Here is a 19461-nt window from a genome sequence, read left to right as displayed (position 1 = left end):
AAAAGAGAAGTAACAAGTCACATATAAAAGTGAACCCATCAGAATAGCAGATTTCTTAACAGAAGCTCTTCATGGAATGAAGTATCTCAAGCCTTGAAAGAAAACAGTTGCCAACTTACATCCTTTACTATATCCAGCAAAGCTAGCCTTCAAAGTTGAAGGAAAAGGGACTGGCAGAATGGCTAAAGTAGTAGAACACCTGTTTAGCAAGAACAAGGCCTTGATTTTAAGTTCTTGTACTGCCAAAAAAACCCAATGATTTAAGGAATTAAAAACCCAATGATTTAAGGAATTAAAGACCTCCAATGATAAATACAAACTAAAGGAATTCATGACCATTAAACCAGCACTACAGAAGATACTTAAAGAAATCCTATACAGTTAGAGGAAGAGAAACACAACCATGAGAATATGTGAAAGAATAAATCTCACTAGAACAGTAGGTGAGCAAATGAGAATTTGGAAAGAATTAATTACCACAAAATGACAGAAATTGGTACATACTTTTGAATAATAACTCTGAATGTTCATGGTCTCAATTCTGCAATTAAGAGATATAGACTGGTGATTGGATTTAAAAAAAAAAATACAATACCCAACTGTTGCTACCTGCAAGAAATACAACTCACTGGCAAAAAGAAACACAACCTGAAAGTAAAAGGATGGAAAAAGATATTAGAAGCAAATAGAGCCTGAAAGCAAGCAGGAGTAGCTATACTCACATATGACAAAAGAAACTTCAAACCAAAAGTCAGAAGATACAAAGGTTACTTCATATTGATAAAGTGAACAATCTATCAAGAGGATAGAGCTACTGTAAACATACACACACCAATCTTTGGCACACACAATTTCATAAGACACTCTACTAGAAATAAAGGCATAGAGTTACTACAACACAATAATAATGAATGATTTCAATGCCCCACTCTCACAAGTGTACAGGTCTTCCAGACCAAAAAAAAAAAATCAACAAAGAAACATCAGTGACAATTGACATTACAGATCAAATGAACTTAACAGACATCTACAGACTATCCCACTCAGCAACTACAGAATTCATACAGAAGTTAATGGAACTTTCTCCAAAATAGATATTTTAGGACATAAGCATCACAATAGAATATAATTAGAAATTAATACACAAACACATGGAGTTTAAACAATACACTTTTGAACAAAATTCCAACACCTCTAAATACCCCACCTCTAAATACCATCAATTTGAGGTTAGGATTTCAACATATAAATTTGGGTGGGTACACAGACTTTCAGACAATGTATTGGTTAGTAGTATCTGAGACATATAGGATTTTAGTATGAGATTTTATATTATTTTAGTAAGGAGTCAGGCTCTATTTAGTGTTTGCTTCAGCTAGGTGCCAGAGGATTAAAATTTCTCTAGTATCTTTGTTTTTGTATCCTCTGTTGTCATTGAATTTCCCAAACAACTCCTTCAATAGGATCGGAGTAGAGCATTGTTAACTGTAAAACACAGTATTCCATAGTTGCCCTGAAATCTTATGATTAGATCTCAGTCTTTTAATGGATCTATGTCTCTGGACTGTGACTTTCACAGATTTTTTTTGGTAGCATAAGCAAACAAAAAATGCAAAACAAAACAAAACATTCCTGCTCCCTACTCCCTTTACTGGTTCCAATCTCTTTCTTTGAAGCTGTTTTCTCTGTGGCTTTGTTCTTCTGTTGTTGCTCCCTACCTTAGGTGAGACACAAGAGTAGAGGGGGCAGGAGCAAGAAGAATGCCCTTTCCACTATAGGGCTTTGGAAAAGTCTTTTCCCCTGGAGCATAGATCCTTGTTGAAGTAAAGGTCTGAGCATGTTTCATGGTGATTACACTTTCCCTTTTCCTTTGAGCAATGAGAGGCTCTTCACCTTGAAACTGGGTAGTGTTCCTGAAGACAAAGCCAATACATGTTTGGATGTTTCCAAAACCAGAGTTTCTCATTCTCATGCTAGTCCATACTAGGTCTCCTGTAATTTAACAAAATTACTATTAAAATGTTCCTGCTAGTTTTTCTCCAGTGATTTCTGCTCCAGGTACACAGATTTTGGCTGCAACTCTCACGATTCACCTTTCTTCCTACATTTCAGGGTAGCATTTCACTTCTCTGGTGGGCTCAGGAAAAGTAGTTGATTTTCAATTTGTCCAACTTCTTATTACAAGGATGAGAGAGACAACTTCCAAGCTCTTTTCATGTTGGAATTGAACTAGAATATCACATGTATTTTATTTAGTAAGTCCCTGTTTGTGGGCAGCTAGATTTTCTCCACCATTGTAGTACACAGAATTATGTGTACTTGACTATTTTTTCTCTGAATAAATTCCTTGAAGAAGGATTCCTAGGTTAAAATGTATACACATTTCAAATGCACCCCAGAAAAATGACATCAATGTATACTTCAACTAACACTGCTTTTCCAAGATGTTCATTCTTTTGACTTCTGTAGAATTACATTATATCCACTGAATTTGAAAACTGGGATGAAGAGGAAATGTATTCTCTTTAAAGCTTCACCCTCAGTCTATGAGTCACTTGGAATATCAATTGAAATCTTCTCCAAGGTTCACAGGTAAAATTCCAATTAGATCTATGTCAGTTATTAGGAACTTTAAGAGACATCTGCTCTGACTCTCTCCTTTCTTTCTCTTTTGGTCTCCATTTTACATAAAGCTAGAGAGAAGGAAATACTCCAGTGTACAAAAATGGTAGGAGGGGCAGAACATTAATATTTTGCCATCACTTGAAGTTCTTTATTTTCCAGAGAATGAATAACTTTGAAGGTGCTGAATATATTTCATCAGGTTGGGAAATCTTGGGATTTCTCTTTGAAAAAATATTTGTTAACTAGGGAAACATTGTTACGTTAATAATGATAGGGAATAATGAAAGGGGAAGATTTGTAAACAGGTTTGCCAGTTGTTAAATCCTGAATGTGACTGAATTTTGTTTTTTGTACCCAGGCCTTTTGTTAATAAAAGAGCAGCACCCTAGGTAATCCTTTTCCTTTCTTAACTCATTTAGGAGCTATGGAATTGAAGAAAAGGGAAAATGTTTTAAGGATGTCAAGTAAAATGCAATTGACGTGAAATTTTATATTACAGGTATTCTATTTCATAGTTAATGGGCTACCAAGGATGGTGTGTGCAGAGTGTTCAGACAGATCGGCAAGTGTGTAAGAAGAGAATAACCAAGCAGAGATGTGGTTCAGAGACTGTAGCCTTCAGAGTATAAGAAATACTGATTTTCTTCAATAGTGGTGCAAAGTTAAAGACTCTTTGGACAAATTTATTAGGATTAATGGACTAGCTACTTTTTTAAAAGCCATATTCTAGAGAGACTTGTGGACATATGGATTAATTTAGCTTTTCCACTACCATTTATCTCCAAGAGGCCACAGAGTACACCCACATTGCTCATTGATGCTAGCATAGTGCCAAAAACATAATACTTATTAAGAATTATTCACTAATGGTGAAACTCCCTTGGACTATTAAAATACACTTTAAAAAAGTGAAGGACAAGGAAGGTAAAGCAGGTCCTTTCCAAGGGTGGGTACCAGAGATAGGGGGAGGGTATCAGGAAAGGGTAAAGGAGGGTGGATATGGTGGATGTATTTTATATTCATGTATGAAAATAGAGTAACAAAACCTATTGAGATTGTTCTTAGAAGAGGGGATGAGGGAGAATGATGGAGGGGGTGAATCTAATTAAGATGTATTGTAAGCACCCATGTAAATGTTACAATGTATCTCCCCTGTACAACTATTTTATGCCACTAAAAAAAGTATTATTCACTAGTAGATGTGGTAGAATGCCTGACAGAAAAATTTATTGTGGAAGGTCTGTTCTCAAAAAGAAGAATTCAAAAAATCCAAAATAATTTCCTGTTGGTAGAATATGTGACAGAAAACTTATTGAAGAAAGGTCCCTTTTTAGAAATTGGAATTCTTCATTTGTTCATTCCCTTGACTGTCACAACCAAGGCACAATCATTTCTTCCAATCACAGCAGAATGAGCTCTCTTAGAACTTGGCTATGACTAGGGTTGTTTTTTCAAGGAGAAAGAGAGGCCTCTAGACTTGGGGTCTTTAAGTAAAGTGAATTATCTGACAGGATCATTAACTACATAATGTTCCTATAATAATTATTACAGAATTGGTTTATTCAGACTGCAAAAGAAAAATAAAAGGTTCATCAAATGTAAAAAAGAGAACTGTTTGTATAAAGGAATATAAATTCTTAATGAAAGTAGAAAACATTTAGCCATATGTGATTTATAGGCACACTTAAAATCTGATGACAGAACAACTGAAAGTAAAGAGAACAACTGAATGGAAAGAGACTTATCATATTAAGGAAAGTGAGTTGGCAATACTGGTATCAGAAAAAAGAGGTTTTAGGACAAAGAGAATCGTTAAGGATAAAAAGGATCAAAATTAACAATGAAAGGGATAATTAATCAGGAGGGTTGAAATATTTAAATCAACACACCCCTCATAATACAGCTTCCAAGTCTAAAAAGCAAAATTGGTAGAATTATAAGTAGAAATCTCCATAATTTAACTTACTTAGAAATCATCTCAGAAAATTCTGACAAGCAGCAAAAAGGTGAGGATAGGTAAGACACCTAAAAAACTAGCTAGCATTTGTTGCCCTTAACGCAGAGAAACTAAAGCAGATACCTTAAAGCAACTGAGGCCAATAGGAAAAGGGGAACAAGTACTAGAGAAAAGGTTAGATCAAAAAGAATTAACCTAGAAGGTAACACACACGCACAGGAAATCAATGTGAGTTAATGCCCTGTATAGGTATCCTTATCTCAACCAGCAAAAACCCTTGTTCCTTCCTATTATTGCTTATACTCTCTCTACAACAAAATTAGAAATAAGGGCAAAATAGTTTCTGCTGGGTATTGAGGTGGGGGAGAGGGAGGGGGCGGAGTGGGTGGTAAGGGAGGGGGTGGGGGCAGGGGGGAGAAATGACCCAAGCCTTGTATGCACATATGAATAATAAAAGAAAAATGAAAAAAAAAAAGAAAAAGAAATAAATAAATAATTATTGACATTTTCATCCCTATAAAAAAAAAAGAAAATTTTAGCAAATTGAGGCTAATAAAATTTATAAAAATGCATCATGAACAGTGGGGCTTTCTAAGAACGTAAGGGTGGAACTGGAGATGCAGCTCAAGTGGTAGAGTGTGGCCTAACAAGCACTAAGCCCTGAGATCAAACCCCAGTACTGAAAAAAAAAAAAAAACAATTCAAGGGTAATTTAATCTTAAAATATATTCTCTGAAGTAATTATTAAATTACTATAACTTATATATTAATTAACAGAGAAAAAGCCACATAATCTTTGCAAGTTAGGAATCTTAAGGAAATTCCTTAACATAGTAAGAATATTATAAACACCTACAGGATACATTATGCTTAATGGTAAACTTTTAGTAGCATTCTCTTTAAAGGCAGGACCAAGAAAAAAAGACTATTTCTCTACTTCTGTTCAACACTGCACTGGAAGAAATAGATCAAGAAAGAGAAATAAGGTATAAGGACCAGATAAGAAGAAACAAAATTGTTTTCCAGTAATACAATAGTAAAAGTGGAAAATCCCAGAAAATCTAAAAATCATAAGAACTAATAATTAGACTTCAGTAAAGTTGCAGTATGCAAGATTGGTATAAAACAATCAGTGGATGTTTTTACATATAGCAGCAGCCACTTAGAATAAGATAATTTTTAAAATGACATTTACAAAAATAATAGTTATATGGTGCCTATGAATAAATTTATAATAGTAAAGTATTTATAATAAAAGAGAGAGTAAAAAAAAAGAAAAATAGTATGAGATTTTACTGAAGATCAATGTAAATGAAGTGATATACCATGTTCATGATAATTAGGAGGACACAATATTGTAAAGATGTAACTTCTCTTGGAATTAATATGCAAATTTAATACATAACAATATGGTTTCCAGTACAAAATTTAATAAACCTGATATACTCATGTCAAAATTCAAATGATGAGTCTAGCCTAAGAATAGCCAGAATAATTTTGAGGAAGGGTGTGGTGATGTGGGAATTAATTTACCAGATAGCATACTTTGTATTACACATAGTAATAAAACTATGAAACACTGGGCAGGAAAAAATGGAGTTATGTACCGTAATAGAGACCCAGATTAAGGTTTGAACATGTGTAGAAACCCAGATGGTGACAAAGATGGCATAAAAATAAGCAGGTAAAGGGTGAGTTATTCAGATACAAGACAGATTGATCAGGAAAATGAAAATTAGAATAACAATGTATCATTTCATGTTCATCAAATTATCAAAAAGTAAAACATCTAACGATACCAGGAAAGACAAAGATTGGGGAGAAATGCAAACTCTTAAATGGATGACAGGGGTATACATTGTATAACTATCTTGGGAAAGATAACGATTTGATTTTATCTAGGAAAAGCTAAGATATATTTTTTTAAATCACTCAATAATTCCACCTCTAGTTTTTTATCCTGGAGAAATTCTTCAAAATAAGAATGGCATAGAAACATTCATTGCAGAGTCATTTTAAAATAGTGGAAATAAAAAGTTGATTCATAGGGACACTAATAAATTGTGTGTATGTAAATAACTGTACTCAGCAGATAGAACCAAGAAACTGGAGCTATTTATTTCTCAAAAACCTAATGCCAAATGAAAAATGCCAAGATATGAAATGATATATGCTATTATTTAGGTAAAATTCATGAACATGTGTTTACCAATGATAAATGGATATGTTTATCAATGGATACATGGAGATGAGGTAAATGCTTTTGTAAAATAGCCAGGAAAGTTATATAGCAACTGCAGGGTTGTGGTTACCGCTGAAGAGAGGGGCAGAGAAACTGATTTGTTGAGGAATATGAGTTACAGTATCCGTGGTGTTTCATTTGTTGAAAATGTATGGAACAGATAAAGCAAAATATAAATACTTATGAAATTTAATAAGTAGATTTTAATTATGTTTTTCTATGTAATTTTCAAGTGTTTATAAAATATTTTATTCAATAAATAAAAGATCATAAAAGTTGAAGTCACAGCTGGGGTTTTAAGTGAAGATGGAGGGTTATTCTAGGGTGAGTGAACAAAGCAGAAGACGTCAGCCTTTGGCCCTGAGATTTGTGGCTTCAGCTTCATAGGGAAAACTGACTTGGTCTCAGATTTGGAAGCTCTCCTTGTGATTGTTCTTGGTCGTTTCCAGGAGAAGACACAAGAATCTTCTGGGTGTTTCCAAACTTATTTGCATTTTCAAGCCCCACATCTGGCAAGTGAATAAAGAGTGGGGGTTCATGATGGCAGGGAGAAAGATGATGTAGAATTTAGTTAAGTTGGAAGCAAGACTCAGTTTTGATTTAGAATTATTAGGGAAATAAAATCAAAGAAGGTGTTGAATGATGGGCAAAAAAATTTGTGCCTGAAAAAAAAAATGCCATGGATGAGTGTCCTAAGAAAAATGTTTTAGCATGTGCTTATTTTATTTCCAGAGAGACTTAGAATGCTATTTTCCCCTTTCTTAAAAAATATGTTTTAAGGATTGTTGAAGTAAAGAAAAAACTTGTCTCAAGTTCCATTTTTCTAATACATGATATATATTATATATGATCTATCTATCATCTATCTATCAATCTATCTACCTATTGACCTATGTATCTATGTATCATCTAGGACCTCCCAAAAGCCATTGGTCAGGAAATAATTCATTAGAAAATTTAAGCTAAGCATTGTTACCATTGCGAAAGTATTTTCTCTAAAAAAGGATTGAAAAATGCATAAAAAAATTACAAAGTTTGGCGACAATATCAATATTGATCAAGTAAGGTAAAACTACTTCAGGCAAATGATACTTAAGCCCACCTTGTAATTTTGAATATTTTTTTAAAAAGCAAATGTGTCACCTTAAAAAATAACTATAACATTTATAAATACATTACAATTTATAAAATTTCCTGAGCTCTTTTTTCTTATACTAGTATTCACCAACTAGCAACCATGTGGTATTTTATTTGACTGACATTCTTTAGCCTTTAAAAATTTTTTTTATAGTACCCATAAAATATCAGTATTTTAGGTCAGTTTATAAGCACATGTTTGAATATGAACCTGATTATAACAAAAAGAAATGCTTAACATTTGCAGTCAGGAATTGATGGGTAGTTGGGGGGGGGTTGCTGATAAAAGGATTCTGATTTTAGGTGTCAAGAGTTCCAAAGTGGAATACATTTTTGCAATATCAAAAACCAGGTTAGATTTCCCCTGGTTTGAAAAGACTCAAAATCAGCAGAAAGCTTTTCTTCTCATATCTGGGAAGATCTCTGTTGGGGTTTTTTTAATAACCCTATTTCTTATGCCATTCCCCACTCCCATTGTACCCCAAAATGGTAGTTGTATCCCCCAGTCCCTAAAAATACAGGAGATTTAGAATGTACAACACTTGGTCAATTAGTTGTACAAGATCTGAGTTCAGGTTTCAGACAGGATTTTGGCAAGATGAAGCAATGAAGAATTTCTGTTTTTCAGGAAAGCACATATATACTTCCGGAGAATACGCTACCTGCTACATTGCCAATGCATCATTAATTGTATGGAGCCTGTGTCTGGTAACTGACATTCCAAATTTTGCAACTTAAAAACAGCTTAAAAATAAGTAGGAATTAAAGACAGATGGTTCTAATAGAAGCCCAGGCAGTCAGTAGTTCTTTGCCTGAAGCCAAGTTTTAGAGCCTGATACCCATGTGAGAAATTTCTCATTCTTCAATGAGACACTGCCTTAGAGACAGAGAAGAGATAAAGTACCCCCACATCATCTCACAATTCTGCAACACAAGCATGACCAGTAGATGATTTCTAGGTCTAGATTCTTTAAGAGCTTATTCTGCAATATTGAAATGAGTCTTTCTTATTTGATCTCCATGTACCCAGTCCCGCCTAACCTTATTATTTTTTTTAATCAGGGATGAGGGAAAGGAGGAATATTTTGTCTTGCAGTCAGATGACAGGGTAAGGAAAAGTGGGGAAAGCTGTTGTGGTCAACTTATGTAGACAATGTAGATCTTTTAGCACAAAAATCTTCAAGAAAATTGCTTCAGCCCCACACGTTATTCTGCTCATCCCCATTTCAAGTAAAAAACAAAATAGAAGGATAGTCAAGGGAAATAAACATTTATTGAGCCAGGCACTGAGCTGGGTATTTTCAGTAATGATACAAATGGAAATATAAAGATCATATATGCTGGGATGTTTGAGATTTGGTTTGACAAGCATTGTTTTTGGCATGCAGTAAAAATAAAGATATGAGATAACAGTTAGCATAATCTCTCATATAATTGACAAAGATTTATCTGTTCATGTTGTCCCTACAAAATGGAAGGACACAACTGAATAAATCCATGGAAAATGGGAAGCACAAAATATAATAACCAAGGATTTGCAGAATGAAAAATGGAAAAGAACAAATTGATGACTATAGTTAAAAAGAAAAAAGGTAGACATTATAATAATGACATATAGAAATGTATTTTAAAAATTAAAGCAAGATTAGTTCTGATAAACAGCTGACATAATGTATTAATGGTTAAAATCAAATAAGGAACATATTTATTTAAAGTGGTTTAGGGAAATTAAATTTTAAATTAGTGAATATAGATTTTTTAGCAGCAAAAAGTCTTCAAGAAAATTACTTCAGCCACACACACATAATTTCACTCATCTGCAGGTCATATGAAAAATAACAGAGGCAGGAAATAAACATTTATTAAGCTAGGCACTGAGTAGGGTATTTTCAATATAACAACATATTATCATGGCTTTGGGAAACCACCTTGAGGTGATTTATAGTTTGGAAAAAAATCTATACTCCATGTTTTGTTGTTAAGCTGATGACTTACTACATAGTCTTTCTGAATTTTACTCATCAGCCACTTTTTAATCAAATATTAAAATGTAAAAATGGTTATTCAGAAAACCTACCATAAACCATCCAAGTGGTGAATTAGAAGGTGTATTATTTAAAAAAAAACCCAGGAACTTAATAACAATAAATCCTAATTTCTCATTTAAGTTGAAGCATTTAGCTTATCATTTTCTAGGGAAAGAGTAAGAGTAGAGGTAGTGGTAGCTTTGAAAATATGCTATGGCAGACTCTTCACTTTGATATGGCTTTCAGAGGACACAATCACTTAATGGGCTGGGCCTAGACTGCTTTGGTTTTCACATGGGACTCTTAAAATTTGTTTAAAATGAATGCTAAAACACTAAAGCAAGCCTCATGATGCAAATAACACTCAAGAAGACGCAGTGGTGACATGAAGCAAAGCTGAGAGATTGACATTTGAACAACCGTTGGATTGTACTTCGAACACAAAACCCTGCAGATGATCTGTACCATGGCATCTGGTGCCACTTCTAGACAGAGATTAAGGAAAAATTGGTACATTCACAGTTTCAACAGAAATCCATGATTACACTTTTTAGTTTTGTTTTACAGGCATAGACATAATCATATGGAAATTACATACAGATAGATTGTAAGTCATTAAATGATTGTCTTCATTTGTATTACACAATGAATTTTACAACATGAGAATTATATATTTCAATCTGGCATATAATGTTTTGAATCACAAAAAAAGCAATGTAGTATAAACTTACATAACAGTTACTTTAAAGTCAGAAATGCCACTTGACAAATACATCAACTATGCCACCAAAAATCAGTTAAATCATGAGACACGGCATCTTTCAGCAGCTTTGAAAAAGGTCATTAGGACATGAAGGGGAGGTAGTTACTTTTAAATTTTCAAATCATTTTTTTCAGGAGTTTTATAAAACAAATTTTTTTCAGAGGTATTTGTTCCCCATATAGTTTTTCGATTTTAGATAACACGATAAAAACATTTCCCCTTGCAAGATTTGCAAAAGGTGCCCAGAAAATCTCAGACTGTATTTTAAAGTTTATCCAGGTGAAGCATAATTTGACCATAGCTATTAATGACTATTTTTGATATTACTGCTTCAGTTACAAAAGATTTTAGAGTTGTTCTTTCTTTTAAAATAGCAGCAGGTAAAATGTGAACTAATGAATACATTAATATTATCTAAGAGTTCCTCTGTTCATTGACCACACTATATAAATAGAACATGTCTTTGTACTTTACATGTTGCAATGCTTTCTAAATTGAAGTCAAAGCACAAATGAAAGGAATCGATATGGACAAGACAGCTGCCAGCCTACGGGTCATGAATTACGTATATCTTTTAGCTGTAAACTCAGAACACTGAACAGACTACAGACTCACCATTCTCAATAAAATTTGAGTTTAGTGGCTTCTCTTGGCATTTTGTGGAATCCTGAGATGTCCCAAACTTTGGAAACATCCTGGTTTCTATTGTCTTATCTTTGCCTTTTATTGAAATAGATACCATGAAGGTCTCAGACCAAAAATCATCTTCCCAAAAACCAAAAGTCTGAGGAGAGAAGTCCTGCTTGATTTGCACATGACACATTCACTAATCACAGAAAGGTTCAGGTAGTAATTATAAGTAGAATTTCTTGTTAGACCATAAGCTTTAAAGCAATTATTCTATATTTTTAAGTTTCTTCTTAAGACCTCCAATGCCTACCCATCAAAATGGCTTGGATTTATTAATGACCTTTGAGTTAATTAGATAATAATGTGGGCCTTTGAGTTAATTAGATAATAACTGTGGGCTGGGATCTTAAAGCATGCAAATCTGTAAATGCTATTGTGCATATTAACCCTTTGGAAAAATAATAGGCCCTGGGAAGAGGGAGTAAAAAAGGTTTTAGGTGTGTAAAACTAGGAAGGAAGAGGAAAAGCCGGGATGTTATGTTCATCTGACTTGGAGGAATGGATCTCAGTTTATCTGCTAAGCATTTTTGCAGACAAACAGTCTCAGGAATTCACTGCTTAGATCAAGGGCAGGTCAGCAGCACATTCCTGCATTGCACCTGGGCCTGCAATTTGAATTTTACTCAACTCATGAGAACTAAAGACAGAGCTGGAAGAAGTCTTAAAAATAGTTTTGGCCAACTCCTTATTCAACAAGAGATGGAACTGATGGCCAGAATTTAAAGGATTTATCAGGGTCATCCAGCCTGTTTAGTAGCAGTGACATGATCTAGACCTGGACAATGAGTGCACAGTCACAATGCTATCAATGACAGTATTGTGCTTGAGCCAAAAAGGCGGAAAGGAAATTCACTCATTCAAGTACATATGAAGTTTTTACCAATGGCAAATCTATGTCAGCAACACTGGGGATAGTATTTCAAAGTTACTAATATTTTTCCACCTATGTGCAAAGTTTCAAATACATACATTGTCCTTTTCAGGCCCTTGCATCAATGACATTCAAGAGTGCATTGATATATTTCACAATGAAAAGACTCTAATCACAGGGTGGCAGGTTTATTCCCAAATCATAACAAGACTCAAGCAAATAAGTTACACTGTTCACATCAGCTTTGTGATAATTCGGTTAAACAATACACAAAAATCCACTGAACATTTTGCTGGCTAGTCCTCAGACTATTTTGTCATTTCCTTTCTGGCTTCTCTTCATCTCTTCATTCATTTAAAAGAAATCCATATAAGATAAATCTGAGTTTCCAACCAATATACTTTTCTTGCAAAATTAAAACTTTTTTTGACAAAAGAAAGGCACTTTGTAAAAACATACAAATCTGTTTTTTTCCTGTGTACTCTAAGAAGATAGGGAAGTTGCTAAAGGAAGAACCAAGTCTTTTCCAAAATGATGGGAGAGAGAGAAAGAGGAGAGAGAGAGAGAGAGAGAGAGAGAGAGAGAGAGAGAGAGAGAGAGAGAGAAGATGAATTTTCTCCAGGACAAAGTGCTCACTGGAGCTCAGGTGCTCTGGTTACTCATTAACTCAGGATATACCAATTCAGTTGGGTTACCACAGGACAAGGTGTCACACTGCTTTGACTTTATAGAGGCAGTAAAAGATTGATCCCTTTAGACCAAGGTTACAGTGAGTCTTTAGTCCATAACTGACTATCAGGATTGGTTGTAGGCACTTAGGAAAATGTAGTATCTACTAAAAAAAAATTCAGTGACACAATCAACATCAACTTGTGTTCATATTCAGGTGTCTTATATACATTTGTTAAAACTGATCAGAGAACATTTTGTTGTTTGAGTTATCCATCTACATAGTTTCCATGTGTTTCACAACTTGAATATTTATAAAAGTATGACTTTAAAAAATAACTCAATAGCATAAGGCTCTTTAAGCTACTTATGCAATGTTTATTTGTAAATTCTGATGAAAGGGGGAGGAAATCAAGAGTTAAATATAAGAAAAGAGATTTGAGGATGTTGGATTCAGACAGGAATGAACATGGCTTGATTCAGCAAAAGGTTATTTTTATAAAGACTAGTATCCCATTAAATATATTTCTTTTCTCTACATATGTATTTGCACATAATGTTAGAATATAATTTGTATTATACCTGCATGATTTATAAAATTCATGTGTAATATATTGAGACCAGCTAAAGGTAATTTAAAAAGTGAACTATGATGAACACATCACTGAAGATTACTTTGTATTTCCATAATGAAAACCAATTATTTGGTAACTTAATTAAGATACAAAGCATTGCTCAAAATTATCTTGTAGGAAAATATTCAATGAGTCATGGAATTAAGGAAACAGAGTTTAAAAATACCTAGAGATTATTTGGTTCAGCATCTTCTTCAGAGAAGGGAATTGGTCCCTCCAAGACAAAAAAGTTAGTAATAGAACCCAGGTCTCTTGATTTCTAGCATGAATTCTTCCTTTTAAGCAACTGTCTCCTCAAAAGAAAATATGTTAGACCATGAAAAATTCAAATGAAATATGTTACTCAATCATAGAGTTATAGACTTGACTTTAATGAGTGCTAACTGGTATTTTGTAGGAGGGGATTTAGTATGTGTTTAGCCAGCCATAACATTTTTCACATATGTAAAATTCCATGTCAAAAGCAGATCATTTTAAGTTTTCAAACTATAAGAATAATTGATAAATATATAATACCAATTTTATTATAGTCATATTTTAAATAAATGCCTATGTACATATATAGATAATAGTTAGATATCTTGGAGAAGAATGTATTCTATTGGAAAGTGTTTAGTCTGCATTGACTTTAAAGGTCATTTTCTTTGGTTAGTATCTTTTAAGGTGGACTATATTCCCAGATCTTCTTAGAAATTGTGTATATTTTACAGGTTAATCTCTTATATGAATTCACAAGATTCACTGGTATCCACTAATAGGTTGTATTTTGTTTGTTTGTTTTTTGCCTTCTCCTTCCATACAGTGTTGTTCATTGAAAGTTAAACAGACTTGATCTTTACTCTCCAAGACAGGATTATTTCTATGCACTAAAACAACCCCTTTGTTAGAATAGCAATTGAGGGCAATGCTTTTTGAACTTTGTTACATATATCCATCATATGGGAATCTTAGTAACATGCAGATTCTGGGGCCTGTGATCTGCAAACAGAATGTCCAAACAGTGCTCAGGACATGCCAGTACAATTAATCCTCAGACACTGAGTACTGAGGAACAAGCTTGAGAGCTTTCCCAAAGGCTTCCCTTACTCACAAAATGTTTATATAGTGAGGAAACAGAGCTTCAGATATATTACGTTTGCAGTCCTTAAGCACTAGCAATGTGGTTCAGTTTCAATCAACAAGAATGTCTGAGCCTAGTTCCTATGCCTATGAGCTTTGTGGGTGGAATATTTAGCTCATGGAAGTGAGTTCAAGCTCTCTATGGCCAGTGAGTGAATGGACAGAGAGTGGATTTGCCAGCAGGTGAGATGAAAACTAGAGGGGAAGAGGGAAGGAGTCTGTGTAGTAGATGAGTCATGGATGCTCCTATTAACATGGAGATCCAAGGTTTTGACCCCTATCAGAGAGCTTGCCCTTGGAACAGGCTTGCAGATTCTTTCTACCATACTTTGGCCTTTGAAGCTCTTGTTATCGCGCTATAGATCCCTAGTTTCCTAGAACTCTTATTTGAACATTCTTGATGTGAGCACTGTCTCTGCCAAGGTTTTGCAAATCCATCTACTCCAGAGAGATATGAACTCCTGGTTTTGCTTAAAATTCTTTTGCTGTCCAAGATTGCTCAGAAAAACAAAACAAAGCCAAATCTCTGTCTCTGAAACAGCATGTTAGAAGACACCACTCTCCTTTTTCATGGTCACTTTATGAAGATTTACCCATAGCTGGGCGGAAGTCCTAAATTTAGAAGAAATAATTTTTGTCTGTGGAGAGCCCTAAAACCCTAAGTCTGTGGTTGTGGTTGTTGTTTAACTTATCCTGGAGATAAAAACAATCTGATAAACTATACTCCAATTGTGTGGGAATTTTGTCATCCACTTCACATTCCTTAATGGGTTTTGGTTTGGTATGGTGTTTCACTCCACAAACAAGGACTGTATATTCTACTATGTGCTGTGAATACTCATTGTAACCTTTCAACAGAAAGTACTGTACCCACTGAATATGTAAACGACTGTACTGGGAAAATAGAAAATAGTTTTTTACTTTACTCAAGCAATAGAAAAATAGTCTTTAAAAATACATTGCTAAACTTATGGGTTTGTATTAAAGCAGAATTTGTATGTACAGTAAGGCAGCATTTCTATTAACATCCTGCTACAATTATCTTTTAAATTAAAGTTAGTCTTTTGGGATTTTTTTTTCACTAAGAGAATACCAGGGTGTATAATAAATTATCTGTCCTGCCGAAATGAAGCAGGAAAACATTCTAAAAGGATTTAACATATGAGATTCATTTGCTTCTTGTGTAAGAAAATTTTACTTCCCCAACTTTTACTCTAGAAGCTTCAGAATGAAATAAAATTTAAGAGGAGAAATTCATGCTTAACATATTCAAACTATCTTAAGAAAAATTGGAGCATCATTTTACTCGTATATAGACAATGTGTCAGTAAGGTATAGGAACCGATGTAAACAATTTGGTAGGAATTTGGTAGTCCTGGAATGCATTCTTTTAAAAATGTCTTATATTTGGGCCATCTTAGTAAAGAGTAAAAGGAGTGTAAACGTTAAGCAATTTGTTTTCAAAAGTGGTTTTCATGGCATTTTCCACATATCTGTCATCTTGTGCTAAATCATTTTGGCTATTTCATTTTCCCCTGTCACATACCAAACCACGAAAGCTTTTTCCAGAGGATGTACCCATTGGCATTGTCCCTTCTGAGCACTAAGCAATGTGCTTTTATTTCACTGAACGCAAAATTTTTATAACAAATAGGAAAAAGTAAATGTATGAGTCACAGGAGACAAAATGACTTGTTCTGGAAATCTGCTGTTGAGAAGAGGCAAGTAGTTGAACATGTAGCATGAAAAGGAGGAGAGTATTGTCATTTTAGCTACATTCTCAAGCATTCGCTAGCAGGCTGCATTATGTCATGACACTGTAGTGTTACCTGAAGAAAAATCACTTTTTATCCAATCATTCCATTAGTCAATCTATCAATGAAAGGAGTGCATGAAGCATGCAGGATCCAGGTAATCCAGCCCGCCTTGTTGGAGTTTGCAGTTGCTTGGTATGCCAGTGAAGCAGGCCAGGTCTTTCTCAGATTGATTCTGTTGACATGATGGTGGAGCCTCCTTGGTTGATCCCTCAAACAAACCCACGTCCTGAGCCCTTGGATCTGGTGCTAATACCAGGATGTTTTTACCCATAACCCGGGATACCTTGGCATACTCTTTACTGGTTTCAGGAGTCCCGGGCGTCTCTGTCTGGTCACTGCTCTCTTTCTGTTTGGGGACCAATGATAGCGCTCCATCTTTGTTGACCTTGTGAATCTCCACATAATCCAGGGGTTTAGAAGAGATAAAGGAGGCTTTCTCCTGTGGCAGCAGCCATGCTGTGTCTTGCTTAGTCTTGGAATGAAAACTTTCCACCTCCTTCTGCTTGACTGCCTTTTCCTCCTCTCCAATCTCAATGGTTTTAGAGGTTTTTAAAGCATATTTGCCTGCTTTGTCCAATAAAGTGGTCAGTGCACCTACTGGGCCTCCAGCCAGCTTGCACACATCAGCAATGCTGTGATAAGGAGATCTAGGGTTGTGCTGGCCAGGTTGCAGTAAAGGCCATGTTGAAGATTTGTATCCATCAGCATCAAAATAGGGAATTTTAGCTTCCACACTTATGCTCTGGGAGTCTTGGGTGCAAGTAATATCTGCTTCCAGATCCTCTGGCTTTGCAATGACTTCAGGAGTGTTGAACGTGAGGGGGTCAGTCTGGGGTTCCTCACACTTTTCAGACAAAAGAGAATGGCTGTCATAGCTTCCCCGGCCAGAATCACTGTCAGGATCCAGGTGTGTGGGTTTTACACCTTGACCTGGGTATTCTTTTGAATTGGCCAGCATTAGCTGCTGGTCCTCATTGTCATCCACTTCTAAAAACTCCACCAGCAAGTCCTCACAGTCAGAAGTGGGAGGAAAGTCTTGGCATCCCAAGGCACTCAGTAGTTCTTCAGACTTGCCCTTCTATTGAAACACAGACACAAGGAGAGATGACTGTTAGCTTCATCACATGCCACAGGCATCACTCTGAGTGGCGACAGTTCATTACCCTGAGCAGAGATAAAGGGGACTTCCTCCTGGGGCGGCAGTCATGCTGTGTCTTGCTTAAATCCTGGGATGAAAGCTTTCCACCTCCTTCTGCTTGGCAGAAAGCTTCTGTGAGAAGCTTCACAGAATTCCACAGACTTCAGGCACGTGTATATCAGGCCATCTATAATCACCTTCTGTTACTATTCATCAAATGGCTTTCTCTAAGTCAGCTCATGATTTTAACTTACCCTCTCTATAAGTAATAATGGTCATTAGCTTAATGGGAAAGTAGTATACTACTTAATGTATCACAAACACAAATATATTACATTGAAAAAGCTTGTGGATCATGTGAACCACAGTGTTCATGTATGCATCTACACTTTGGTACTTACTGGCAGAGTGGTTCTGAGATGTGGTTGCTGGCTTCCTACCTTCCTCTCCCACTTTCTAGAGTCTGGCAATGGTAAGTTTGTTCTTGTCTCCTCCTTCTTCTACTAGTCTTTTCCTTTTCTCCCTCCTCCTCTCCCTACTTCTTTTCTTTTCTCTTCACTTTTCCTCTCTCTTCCTATTCTACTTTTTCTGCTCCTTCTCTGTTTCACTCCTCTTCTTCCTATTCTTTATTTTCTCCCTCTCTTTTATTCTTCTACCACCTCCTATAACTCTTCATCCTTCCATCTTCTCTTCTCACTTTCTCTCTTTTTCCTGATCTTCTAACTTAGGTCAAACCTTGGTTTTATCACTTTGGATAAGCTGCTCCCTGAATCTCAGTTTCTTCATTTTTAAGATAGGAGTAAGACTGCCTATCTGGGAGGATTCTTTTGAAGATTAGAGATAATGGAAGGAAGAATATTAAATTTTTAATGCCAAAGTAGCTATATTATCTTTAAGTTTCTGTGGGTAGCAGATTGAGTTATGAGCTAGACAGTAGCTAATTTAGTTAGCTGAGACATTCATATTGGTTCTATAAAGGTTAATGCTAGGCCAGGCATGATGATTCATGCCTGTAATCCCAGCTATTTGGGAGGTAGAAATCAGGGAAGATCACAGTTTGAGGCCTGCCTGGGCAAAAATACCATAATACCTTATCTGAAACATAACTAAATTGAAAGGGGCTAGTGGCTGCTCAAGAGGTAGATTAACTGCCTGGAAAGCATGAGGCCCTGAATTCAAACCCCAGTCTATCAAAAATAAAAAAAAGTCAATTGTAGACTAGATAGTGGGGGGATGAACACTGGATTAGGAGCTCAAGTCCCTGGCTCTAGTCCTACATCTGACATTTGTGACCAAAGTGAATTTGCCAAGACAAGCTAAATTTCCTGGAACTCAGATTTCATGCACTGTTAACCTTACTGTAACTGAGTCAATTGGTATTTGCTTTTTTATACAGATAATGTCTTTTCTATACATCACTGTTAAGGTTAAGGTCAAGCTAAAACTACATATTTCAACATAGAGAGAAATGTAAATTGTTCTAACCACTCTTTTCATGCAAAACACTTACATTTAATTCCTTCTTAAATCAATATAAATGTGCCCTGGTAAGTGCCAGCCCCCAAATGGATCCAGTCTCAATTTGACTATTCAAACTGAGCAACCGCAGAGGGGGAGACAATGGAATATTTCGTCACTATGGCATTGTGTAAAGAACATTCAAGTAGAAATTTTTATCAGTGTGTGATGGAGGTAGTGGTGGTGGGTCCCTGTTTGTATTAATCAAAATATTATTTTCTTTCTAAATTGACTATTTGTACAAAATGATTAT

The 19461-nt window shown here is 35.3% G+C and overlaps 1 protein-coding gene across 4 annotated transcripts in view; it reads right to left on the bottom strand.

Annotated features, from left to right (window-relative positions):
* Positions 1-12865: 12865 nt before the first annotated feature.
* Prlr (prolactin receptor) overlaps positions 12866-19461 on the bottom strand; it is a 170084-nt gene continuing 163488 nt past the window's right edge. For all 4 annotated transcript variants that reach the window (XM_074077631.1, XM_074077630.1, XM_020170470.2 and 1 more), the window contains one exon: positions 12866-17630. In XM_074077631.1, coding sequence (XP_073933732.1) covers positions 16611-17630 — 1020 coding nt within the window. In that variant the 3' untranslated portion in view covers positions 12866-16610. The remainder of the gene's footprint in view (positions 17631-19461) is intronic.

The sequence above is a fragment of the Castor canadensis genome, chromosome 6, assembly GCF_047511655.1.
Source record: "Castor canadensis chromosome 6, mCasCan1.hap1v2, whole genome shotgun sequence".
In the NCBI taxonomy this organism is placed as follows: domain Eukaryota; kingdom Metazoa; phylum Chordata; class Mammalia; order Rodentia; family Castoridae; genus Castor; species Castor canadensis.
The sequence above is the reverse complement of the archived record's forward strand: the minus strand, read 5'-3'. Positions and strand labels throughout refer to the sequence as shown.